Source organism: Marmota flaviventris, chromosome 10 (assembly GCF_047511675.1).
Source record: "Marmota flaviventris isolate mMarFla1 chromosome 10, mMarFla1.hap1, whole genome shotgun sequence".
NCBI lineage: Eukaryota > Metazoa > Chordata > Mammalia > Rodentia > Sciuridae > Marmota > Marmota flaviventris.
In genome coordinates this window covers 110,021,892-110,034,015 of record NC_092507.1, presented here as the reverse complement: position 1 = coordinate 110,034,015, position 12,124 = coordinate 110,021,892, and the positions used below count along the sequence as shown (strand labels likewise).

Genomic DNA, 12,124 nt, shown 5'->3' with positions numbered 1-12,124 from the left:
ATTTCAGGGAGAATTTTAGCCAAGAGAACAAGGTATGAAAGGCAGGGAGGCAAAGAAGGGGACATTTGAGGAGGATTGGAGGTTTGGAGCCCTGGAAAGCACAGGGATGAAGAATTTGAGGAGGCAGGGCATGAGCCACTGGACAGGATGGAGCCCGGGCAGGACATCACTGCACAGCGTGAAGGGGGCTTGCCTTCCTCCTGCAGGCAGTCTCAGTGGTTCCTTACAACCTGGAGAACTGGATCAGGTCACGATTGATTTCAGCAACTGACCGGCAGCCTGAAAGAACCAGATGGTTACAAAGCTTGGTTCTCTCATTTCACAGGCATGGGATGATGCATTGGGAAAAAGATGATGATTTAGGGGCTCATGCAGAAAAGTGTCTAGCCCAGGAATAGTAGGTGTTTTCATGTCTGTTGACTTACAAAGCAACCTATTCTTCTGGGTTCCACCCTAACTTATTGTCTTCCTTCTAGAATTGTCATAATTCTCTAGAAGTGACAATGTAGTTGGATCTACTTTTGTCTTCCTAAATTATATATATATATATATATATATTTGTGTGTGTGTGTGTGTGTGTGTGTGTTGTGCTGGGGATTGAACCCAGGGTCTTGTGCATGCAAGGCAAGCACTCTACCAACTGAGCTATATTCCCAGTCCCTGATAAAATATTATGTGCACAGAATGAATCATTTAATTCTGATTGCATTGGAAATTATTTTATGATGCCATACCATGTCATGTTTCAACATTTCAAAATGTCAGGGTATTTTTTAATATTTTAATATTTTAAAAAAATCATCCTTGCGTACTGTAGATATCTTTGAACTTTATCTAAATTTTGATAAGGTGCAGGATGTTGAAAGCAATTTCTAAGGAGAGACAGACTCAGGGATAGTGTAGGAGGTGGGCTGAGTCCCCCCTACACCAGCTGCTTTTAATGCAAAATTCTGTCAAAGGAAAAAGATCTTTTTTAGCAGAAGATCTTAATTAATATGCAAAATGGGACTATAGTAGAGATTGCATACAGGAATTCAAAAGAGTCTTTTCAGACAAAAAGTGAAAAAAGAAGGGAGAAAGAGAAGCTAGCATGGTGGTGTGGGACTAGAGAGTTGTGGACTCGGGTAGACAAAAAGAAGTCCCTAGTAATGCGAAGGCTGAAAGAACTTAATAACAATCAGTGTGATTTTGAACTTCACATTCTTTCCATATCTATGATTTATACACCTTCGCCTCCCAAACGTAATATTAGCAAAATCTATTACCAAAATATTAACCAATGAGAGAATCTTTTTCTAAAAATAGAAACAAATAAAAGGGTTAAGTTTCTGGGTTGATCGAATCGAACACAAACAACAGGCATGGGATCTGTAGACAGCCTGTGAACTGAACACAGAATCAGGAAATTAGAGACAGAGGTGACCCTCTCCAGAAATTGCAATGATCTTGAGGAGAGTTCTGGGTTACCACTGGCAGAGAATAGTGCTTGATCTTTGTGTAGGACAGTTCTTCCCTGTTCTCTCTTCTGGACAGCTAGGAAAGGACTCATTCAAGGGAAAGGCTCTTGCTTCTGTTCTACAGATCTCCCACTTAAAGCCCCAAATCCAGAAAAAAAAATAATAAAAATAAAAACTTACCTATAAGTGACATGGAAGTGTGGAACTCATTTTTTAAAATGTTTAAAACTTCCTCAACACCATCTTCACCCTGCTCCCAAGACAGAAAGGGCAGAGGCCCCAAAAGAGACTTGAAGGAACATTCTGACCATCTGCTGGGTAGGAAGCGTGGATATAGTGAGAACTATGGCAGGGATGTGGAAGAATATCTAGGACATTAGAATTATCTGGGGAAGAAATGAAAGCAAGAAGGAAAAGTTAGAGATGAGAGCTCTTGAAAGTTTGTGGCACGCATCAGAGGGCATGTGTAGGAGAGGTGATTATCCTCGGGCACCTCGAAAAGTGGTGAGGGTGGAGGATGAACCACAGAAAAGCATGAAAATGAGCAAGAATCTCTGTATCTTCCCAATGATTCACATTGTGCCACTCTTACCTTATAGGCAAGACCCCAGAGGATTGGTCTCCCAAGAAAAATGCACTTAGCTCCGAGGGCCAGAGCTTTCAACACATCGGTACCAGTTCGGACCCCACCATCGAGGTACACTTCAATTTTCCCTTTTACAGCAGACACCACTTCTGACAGAGCATCAATCTGAAAAGGAGACAGACATGTGACTGCAGGGACTTCTCTTTTGACTTTCAGGGAGTGGGTGGGGGGGGTAGGTGCCCTCCACTAGTTTGGCCAACTGGTCCCTAACTCCCTCACAGTTTATCTGAGAAATGGAAAGAAGAATGCAACAGCAGTGTTGTGAAAGTCAAGTGCAAGCCTTCCAAAGACAGAACAAAAGCAGCTTATCACTGTGGCTGCATTTCTCCCCTGAATTTTCTATCTTATCTAATCACTTCATTTCCAGCCACTGAGGCTGACAGGCCTTGACTCTACAAGATGCCCAGGGCCACTCCAGGCTCCTGGCACTTCCAAGTCTATGAGGAGGATGGTAGCAGGCCCCTCAGGATTTTAGCAAGAGGATCCTGGGGAGGGAGTTCGGAACTACCTCAGGGTTCTTGTTCGTGCTTCACTGAGGGATGCCAGAAAAGAGGACTTGAAATTGGGCTCTAGTGGGCCTTCTGTTGCAGAGGAACTCATCAGAATTCTACCTGGCTTGAGACTGAGCAGCCTAGTAAACTAGTGAGAAAATTTGTGCTTTAATTTACAAACAGAGGGGTTAATTGAATATATTTTGGACTCACATAGAACAACCAGAGAAAATTCATGTCCAAGTATTATTTGGAATATTTCAATGATGTTGTGAAAAAGAAATAAAAGTATTTGTACAGACAACCCCTCTAGCCATATTGGACAAGGGAATTGACAATAAGTTTGGAAGTCGAAGAGGGAATGAATTTCAGCCAAGGGTACAGTGTGGTTTTTAGAGTTTGTTTTTAATAGGCCAGATCAGGATATTCATTGGAGACTCCCAAGGACAACAGCTGACTTATCTTGTTCCCTAGAAACATAAGGACATTAGATATGGAACCTCATAGAGGTGGGATCTATATTAAAAATATATCAGGTATTATAGGGCTGGCATCAGCCAGGGGAGAGTAAGGGACTTGCCACAGGCAGAAAACTTACGAGGGCACCAAAAAAAAAAAAAAAGAAATTGACCAAATGATGCTATATGTACATACATGATACACCACAGTGAATGTTACCTTCATGTATATCTATGAAGCACTAATTTAAAAATCAATCAATAAATAGAAGAAAGACCAGTAGAGAGAGGAAGGGGAACAAGTAGTAAAAGGAGTAGAGAGAAAGAAAAAGTACTAGGGACCGAAATGGAAAGCGTTATATTCCGTGCATGTGTTATTATATTAAAATAACCCTCACTATTATGTATAATTATAATGTAATAGTAAAAACATTTAATAAAACAAAAAAAGGTAAATTCTGATTTGTGAAGATTTATTTGTATAAATAAAATGTTCCTGGATCCAGGGTAAGGATCAAGGTGAAATAAGTGAGACAGGGTTATGTAGATGTGGGGGCAGATCCTGTCTTTATTTAAAATATGGATATCTTGTTCATTGCAGATTCTTTTGCATTGATTTTTCAATTTTTTTTAAATAGTGTATTGAAATATTTATCTTACTAAGTCCTTTAGTACCTGCTTAAAGTTTGGAATCCAGGGGAGCATCTCACTAGCCTCACACTACTCTGGATGCTGTCCCTGGATGAACTTGTATTTGAATGATTTTAAAAAAATGGTTGATCAGCATAGTTTGAGGGAGGAATGCTCCTAAATCTCTCTCTGGCTCAGTGTGTTAGCCAGTTCTTGTTCTCTATTGAGGAAGTACAGTGGGAGATTAGTTGGTCTCTTTCTACACTCATTAATCAGTCCTCCCAAGGGAGTAGGACTAGCTAAATGGATTAATGAGAGCCTGACACCTATGGTAGCTGCCTTCTACCCTGCTTGCTGCTTGTGGGTGGTAGGCTCTTGCTTTCTGCTTCTATCTGGTAAGCACATTTGGGCAATTCAGGAGACCTGCAAGGATTTTGCATTCTCTGTTCTGTTAATGGCTGGATGTGTGAGAAGCAGGCCCTTGGGCATCCTTGCAGGAGCTGGTTGAGAGCTCAATGTGTGCACTGCAGACCCACTTTCTCTTACGGTTACAGGTCAAGAATTGGGAGTATTACTCAGCCATAAATAAGAATGACTTTATGACATTTGCCAGCAAATTGATGCATCTGGAGACTATCATGCTAAGTGAAATAAGCCAGACCCCCAAATCCAAAGGTGAAATGTTTTCTGTGATATGTGGAAGCTAACCCACAATAAGGGTGGGGGATGAGGGGAAGAAGAGAAGTTCAATAGATTAGACAATGGGGGATGAAGAGAAGAGAGGGGAAATAGGAAAAGGAAAGAAAGTGAAGTGAATCTGACATAATTTTCCCATGTACATATATGAAAACAGCACAGTGAATCCCACCATCATGTACATCCATAAGAATGGGATCATAACTAGAATAAAATATGTGTCATGCTTGTATAATGATATCAAAATGGATTCTGCTATCATGTATAACTAAAAAGAACGAATTAAAAAAAAAATAAAAGATTTGAGATGGAAAATCGGAGGCCTGACCAATTCATTCAGTCCAGCTTTTACCAAAAAGCCACAATCAAGTGCACATAGAGTTATTTTCCCCCTGTGGGCTGGCCATCCCTGTGTTTTCTACCAGGGAAAGGAGGGGAAGAGGAGGAGAAGAGTGATTGACACCTGACCCCTCCAAACATCACAAATCTTGGAACATGCCAAAGGGCTGCTGCAGCATTTCTACTTCCTGGAATTTATCTTTAAGAAGTAATTGAGAATATGCTAAAGATTTTAACCTTAAGGATGGTCACCAATGCACTAAATACTGAGATTGGAAGCAATGCAGATGATGGACAATAGGATATTAGTTACATAAATTGTCCATTCATCTGACACACTATTAAAAATACGAGGAGAATATTTATTGAAACAAAAAGTTGCTCTTAATTCATTGTTAAATAAAAAAGGAAATTACAAAATGTTATGTATTTAAATAGAAAAAGTATTTGCATTAAGAAAATTGATGACAAAAGTACCAAATACCGGGGTTGGGAATGTGGCTCAAGCGGTAGCGCGCTCGCCTGGCATGCGCGGGACGCTGGGTTCTTTCCTCAGCACCACATAAAATAAAATAAAGATGTTGTGTCCACCGAAAACTATAAAATAAATATTTAAAAAATTCTCTCTCTCTCCCTCTTTCTCTCTCTCTCTAAAAAAAAAAAAAAGGTACCAAATACCTAAAAGAACAAAAATTCTTAAAAAGAAGTAACAAAAATATTGACATTAATGACAGAGATGAAATTTGGGTGATTTTTATCTTTTTCTTTTTTCTTATGTGTATTTTATAATTTATGTGCATGTTTTGCTCCCCAAAAGCTTAGGATAAAAAAGCTTCACTTCCCTTTCTTAATACAAGTCAAACAGCAATAAAACAACCTTTTGAAAAAAGATAATATACACATCTCCATGAAAATAAATGAACAACTAATTCCCATTTAAATATTCTTTTTAATATCTAAATATTCTTCCTCCCTTCTCCTTGTTATCTTCTTATAAACCCCATGTTCATGGGTTTGGGAAGAAAATTATAGGCTGTTGTAGATTTTAGTAATGAATTCATTGGGGGTGATTTTGGGTTTTAATGTGCAAGACAGTTACTTATTAGCTTAAGTGAGCACTGCCCCTTCCTGGGATGTATCAGATGGGAAAACATGGGGTTATAATCTATGCAGACATGCAGTCTTCAATCTGAATGCTTTACAGTAGGCAGGAAGTTTCATTCCTTTGAAAAATCTCTCTGATTCCACCTCAACCATGTTATCCATGTGAATCTAGACAAGTTACTTGAGATCTTTTAACTCCAGTATCCCCATCTGTAAAATAAGGATATGCCTGACTTGTAGCACTGTCAAAAGACATAGAGATAATACTTGCAAAGCTTATAAAAAAATAGTCTGGTACAACTAGACTACTGTAATGATTAACAGTCCTTAAGATCATGGGGGCACTAGGGTAAGGGAGAGGGGAAGGGCACCAGATTGCACAGAAGGTTTTGAGGTGGACACACACACACACACACACACACACACAGCTTCACAGTCACACCTCCTTCCCTCCCTCTGAGATCATCCTACTTACTGAAGCAGGGACCTCATCAAGCTGCCTCCCACCATGGTTAGAAACAATGATGCCATGGACATTGTGCTCCACTGCTAACTCTGCATCCTCTTTTGTCAAAATCCCTTTGAGGATGATGGGGAGTTGAGTTATACTCTGAATCCAAGAGAGGTTATCCCAGCAGAAAGATGCACTGATGGGAGGCGCCTGGGTACAAGGCACGGAATTTCTCTGTGGGGAATAAAAAGCCAAGTCTTAGTCCTGAACTCCTGTAAGACTGCTTGACGTATTCCAAAGAAGAAGCGCATTTGGAGAGCTGCCGTTTATAAGCTTGAAAAGAAAAAGAAGGAAATCCAAAATGCTTCTGTTTTTCCTAACAAAATTTGTATGAAAGAATTTTTTACTTCAGTTGCTTATTCATTAACCACTGGTTATGTCCTTGATTAATAATTATGCTAAAATATGAGGACACAAAAAAGATTAAAAAAAATAAGATAAGATCCTTTTACAAAGAATTCAGAGTTTATAATATGAAACGGATAAGCAGACATATTTACTGGTCAGTGTGACATTTTATGGTTGAGATATTCACAGGCTAAGACTTAAGCAATAATTCAAGAATCCTAACCCAGGTTATTTCCCAATATTTACAGTTGACTCACTATGAGCATCAAATACCCATAAATCCTAATGTACCTAATTTTTTGATAAAGTTTCCAGAGTACCTGATGGTCAATTTGTGGTTAAGGAGAGCTGCTGAGTATCTTGGCTGGGTATCACAGCTGCCCATTGGCTGAAAAGGCTGTCCTTACCACCTCTATGACAGCCAGTCAAGGGATTCCAACTTTACCATGGTATTCCCTCTCTGGAGTACTCCATCCCATTCAAATATAAGATTTTAATGAAGGAAGTGCCCACTTAATTAAGTAGTCACTTCATTCAAAGATTCCAAGCAGATGAGTGTGCAGCACTCTGATGTTCCAGAGTGTGATATTCTAAGTGTGCAGAGATACCGACTCCTTAGTTTTGGCAAGTCGGAGCCTGGGCTAGACTAAACTGGATGGCCAGTCATCTTGACCATGAACATCCTCTTCAGAGAACTAGTTTATCTATGTGTACGATCTACAATTATCTTCTCCTAAGTATGCCTGGATGTAGAAAACGTTGGATGACATTAATTTACTCTCCTAATCCTGCTAAATTCCTTTCCAGGGATTTCTTATTTCTCAACATCCAGTTCTGGCCTGAATACTGCTGGTGTTCAGACGTGTTCAAGTTGGGAAGCTCCAGAAGTGAGAATATTGGTCTTGTTTTCTGCTTGTTTACAGAGAAGAAATCAGATATTCTTTTTGAACAGCTGCATCCCTAGTGTCTGGCATAGGACAGGCACTCAAAAAAAAATAGTTATGGAAAGGAAGATGGGAGGGAAGGAGGAAAGAAGGAAGGAATTTTGGCTTCTGTACTGCCTGCAAGCTGAATCTGATATCTTTCCTACCTCCGTAGGTGACCGAAGATTCTTTAGCAGTAAGCTCTTCATCAGGTCGAACTGATTTCTAATGTCCTCTCGCCTTTTGCCAATGATGGGTGCATCCACTGTGATCACCAAAGCTTTGAAACCCAGGGATTCTACTCTTTGGATAAGCTGTTTGTTTAGCTGCCAGTCTGACTGCACATAGAGTTGGAACCATCGGAGGCCTTGGGGAGCAGAAGCGACAATATCTTCAAGGGTACAGCTGGCAAATGTGCTGGTGATGTAACAGATGCCGGCTGCTTGGGCAGCTGCAAAGCAAAGGACATGACTCAGGTTGGAGAGCACAGGAATTCTGGACTGTTGTGAGAGGCCCTAGGAGTCCACGCTGCCCCTGGCCAGCTTGCCCTGGATGTGAAGATAAAACTTGACTTCCTTCTGTTTCCCTGTAGGGCAGGGACTGGAGACGGTTTGATCAGACGGAGAGGCCTAAAGCTGTTCTTGTCCCTCTTCTGTACCATCTGTCTTACAAGTCCTGTGGCCTATCATAAAATGTTTCCAGCTAGAGATATCATTTAATCCCCAGAACCATGTTGGATATATTACAGTCTTCAGATAAGAAAGGAGGCTTCTTATGAATTCCCCTTAATGAAGGAAGAGAATTACAGAGGCCAGAGGAAGGGAAACACGATTCTGGTGGAAAAGCGTAAACTGTGGAGTAGAAACATCATGATAGCACAAATAGAGGAATACTGGCTCTACTACTGCTTCCTTGCTGTGTGACCTTGAGTCTCATTTACTTTATCCATAAAATAGGGGAAAGAATAATATCTGTCTTTTGTTGGGAGACTAAATAACATACTAGATACGGAAGCATTGTTTAAATTGCAAAGTGACATACTGCACAGATGCCAGTGATAAGGAGGTTGATGGTGACAATGGTGATGATATTGACATCACCACTACCGCAGAATTGAGTATTTCTCACTTCCTACATTCAGTCCTTCAGGGAGCTTCACCAACAGGTTAATGTCACTAATGTTACAAACCATGGCAGAAAATTTGGACTGACCAAAAATTAATACCAATATCTCATGTCAATGGGAGGTACCTCATTCTCAAACCAATACCTTCAACTGTGTAGATTTAATAAACTATTCAAATTCTTATAAGAAATTCATGTTTCAATTCAGCCAGACCTGGCTATGTTACTTTTAGCTCTAGAATACTTGGACTTGTTATCTCTGTATCACGGAGTCAAAGGAAAAGACCCCAAAGAAACTCTGGATAACTAAAAAACAATAATAACAACAACAACAAAAAAAAAAAACCAACAGATTCAGCCTAGAGTGAAGATTACAGAATCTTAAGAGAATTTTTATTCCCATCTCTTCTCATTTTTATTATTGATATTATTATTATTATTATTATTGGTATTGGTGGAAGACATGGAAGTTACTAGGAAGGATAAATACACAGAAAAAAACAAACTATTTTTTTTTTGTTAAAGAAGATGACAAGGTCAATTGAGGAGAAGGGAAATGGAACATTTACACAAGAGAAAACTACGGGGCCTTGTGTTAGAACCTAATGTCATAATTTTCTCTTCACTTAATTCAGACATTCATCATTCAGCCCCATACCTGATCCCTAAAGAGCCAGACAGACCTACTCTTGGGGCCATCCTCAGGATCTACTCATGGAGCATTCCTTTCCCCAAAGATAGTGTGGTTCATCAGGCCAGCACCCTTCTTCTGAGTGACAACTTGGTGGGATCCTAGCACACTCCTCTTTATCTGTGCTCCTCCCTTCACTCTGTTTGCTATTACGAGTGCTGGGTGTTTTCTTAGCATTAGGTAAAAAGACATACCAACAGCTTTAAGCATTCCTTTTCCCACCTTCCAGTCAGATTGCTGTCCCTAAGGCCTTTCTATGAGGAGTCCTAAAGCTCCCTGCTGTTGTTCTGAGGAGGCCTCCTGAACACATCTGGCCTTCTGGAAAGGAAGCCTTGAGATGGGGTTAGTTTATACCTCTGGCTGTGCTCACTTCTCCATCGGGCCAGAAAATGCCATGGAAGGCTGTGGGCGAGATGCAAATGGGGGCACTGATCTCTTCCCCTTGGATTGTGGTCCTGGTGTCCACCTCTGACACATCTCGCAGGTACCGGGGACGGAGGCGGATTCTGTGGTAGACAAAAGTTCTATTGGTGTGATTATGCTTCAGCATGATGGGGCCCCCTGATTCCTGGTGCAGGTCTAAGCCAGTCTAGGTCCTGTGAATCCTTGGTGAGTTCACTTGACGGATCCTGAGTAAGCAGTGTAGGTCCTGCAGGGGCCTCATCTGATCCCAATGCCCAGTTCCACACAAACCCCACCCTCTCTGAACGGCTAGTGCACTGCGCTCCATGCCATGCCCCGCCTTGCTGTTTTCAGAGTCTGTGTCTTCTAAGGGTGCCTGCCTGACTAGAGTCTTCAGTGGTTGGACAACTTGATTGATCCATCGTAACAAGGACTAGAAAGGGAAAGAAGAGATAGAAGTTCCAGGCTCATTTCCTTCTGGGAAAGAAAGAATTCCCTAGAAAATATGAAGGAGCCACCGAGAGAAGACACATACCAGAAAATAATCATGGCTTTGTTGGAGGATGCTGATTCATTTGATTATTTGACTTAAGTACTACTTTAGAAAAAGGTAGGGGAATTATAAATAAATACACCTGTAAGATATAATTTTAAGTTGAGTGAAGACCGAGCCTCCTAAACTGAGCCTCCCAAACTTTTAGTTTTTCGTGAATTATTATTGTTTCTGTTCAAAAACTTAGAGTTTCTCAAAATACTCATTGGCAAACTTGAGTAAGTGAGTCTCAGTTACTTCATCCGTGAAATAGGAGTCATGATTTAATTTACTAACATTTTTTTGTGAAGACAAACTGAGATGGAGCATTTAAAGTGCCCAGTGTTGTTCCAGCTAAGTATGAAAGTACAGAATAGAATGTTCACTTGGTGTTCCTTTTTGCAGTTTTCTCCTGACTTTTCTATCACAGGGGTTGGCAAACTCTCTTTAAAGAGTCACATGGTAAATATTCTAGAATTTTAGGGTCAGATGGTCTCCATCAGAATTATTCATCTCTGTTCTTAAAGTAAAAAAGTAGCCACAGACAATAGTACATGACTAAGTATGACTGTATTTCAATAAAAACTTCATTTATGGATACTAGGATTTGAAGTTTATATGTAGTCATGTGCCATATAATGATGATTCAGTCAACAATAGACCCCATATATGAGAAAGATCACATAAAATTATATCCCCTAGTGACACTGGATCCATCTTTTTTTGTATAAATACACTCTACAATGTTTTCACAATGATGAGATTCTTTAACAATGCAATTCACAGAATGTATCCCATTTCTAAGTAACACATCTATAAGTTTTACATATCTTCTTCTTTTGGCTTTTTGCCCCAAATGGGTAAAAATGCACAACCATTCCCAGTTTTTTTCCAATACAAACAAAAAATAGGTGGTGAACCAGACTCCGTTTGTAGCTATTGTTGGCTGATCCATGCTCTATCCCCTGTTTTTCAAGTCTACCTATTTTCCCTTAAAACAATCTTCTCTCATCCTGGAGACTTGCTGGGTTTCATATTTTCTCCAAACCCAAATCCACTCTCCTGTCTTACATTTTCTCCTCCAAGATAGAAGTCTATGAGCTCAGAGCATCTAGGCTTCCTGCCCTATGGCTGGTCTTCCTGGGACTCTGTCTTATCTTTTCGGGTTGCAAAATTACTGAAATACAAAGGAAGGATGACTCACTTGTTTTTGTTCTAAGATAAATTCTCTCTCCATCTTCTCTCCAACCCTCTTCCCCCTCTGCCTCTCCTAACCCCCCCTCAAAAAAAATCACCACAACAAAAACCCATATTACTATATCTTGATTATTCCTTCTTCTTTGGAGGCAGAAGCCAGCACTACCAATATCTAAGGAGCTCCCAACCAATGCACTTTAGTTTAACAATAAGAAGAATATGAAAGAACAGACTTTTTAAATGCTGCAATGTTCTCGTCCCGTGTGATGCCTTCATCAGCCACTCCTTCAATAAAATCCCAAGATGACTTCGACAGCCGCTCTCGGGCATGTGCTTTAAAGTCTTTCAAACACACCAATGGCATTCCTGGACCTTCAAAAAAACAAACCGAACCAAACCTCATAAGAGCACTTCAGATGTAAAAGAGAGAGTAAAGGGGGACTGCGGTGTGAAATTGCTGGGGTGCAATATTGATCTCCCTTGTTCTTTAATTTAAAGGAATTACTGTCCAGGACATGATCTCTAAGCCAGAAGGCAGGGAGCCAGGCATTAGTCCTCTATGTCCCACACCCAT

At 40.3% G+C, this 12,124-nt stretch overlaps 1 protein-coding gene across 2 annotated transcripts; it reads right to left on the bottom strand.

The window, feature by feature from the left end:
- Positions 1–223: 223 nt before the first annotated feature.
- On the bottom strand, positions 224–11,920 carry Hao2 (hydroxyacid oxidase 2). Of its 2 annotated transcripts, XM_027940226.2 has the most exons (7): positions 11,784–11,920; positions 9,774–9,925; positions 7,771–8,054; positions 6,297–6,506; positions 2,050–2,208; positions 1,638–1,707; positions 224–279 (listed from the first exon to the last, which is right to left on the bottom strand). In XM_027940226.2, the coding sequence occupies exons 1-7, from the start codon at positions 11,912–11,914 to the stop codon at positions 224–226; spliced, it is 1,062 nt and encodes a 353-aa protein (XP_027796027.2). In that variant the 5' UTR covers positions 11,915–11,920. The 2 variants fall into 2 exon arrangements, with proteins under 2 accessions (XP_027796027.2, XP_034492707.1); XM_034636816.1 differs by lacking the exon at positions 6,297–6,506.
- Between the last annotated feature and the right edge of the window lie 204 nt (positions 11,921–12,124).

Bases quoted from the DNA above. Each gene is read 5' to 3' on its own strand.
- Hao2 (XM_027940226.2), bottom strand. From the start codon at position 11,914: ATGCCATTGGTGTGTTTGAAAGACTTTAAAGCACATGCCCGAGAGCGG. The intron at 8,055-9,773 runs GTATAAACTAAC...TTTGCTTTGCAG, and splicing joins AGAAGTGAGCACAGCCAGAG to CTGCCCAAGCAGCCGGCATC. The intron at 2,209-6,296 runs GTAAGTAGGATG...TCTCCTTTTCAG, and splicing joins TTGATGAGGTCCCTGCTTCA to ATTGATGCTCTGTCAGAAGT.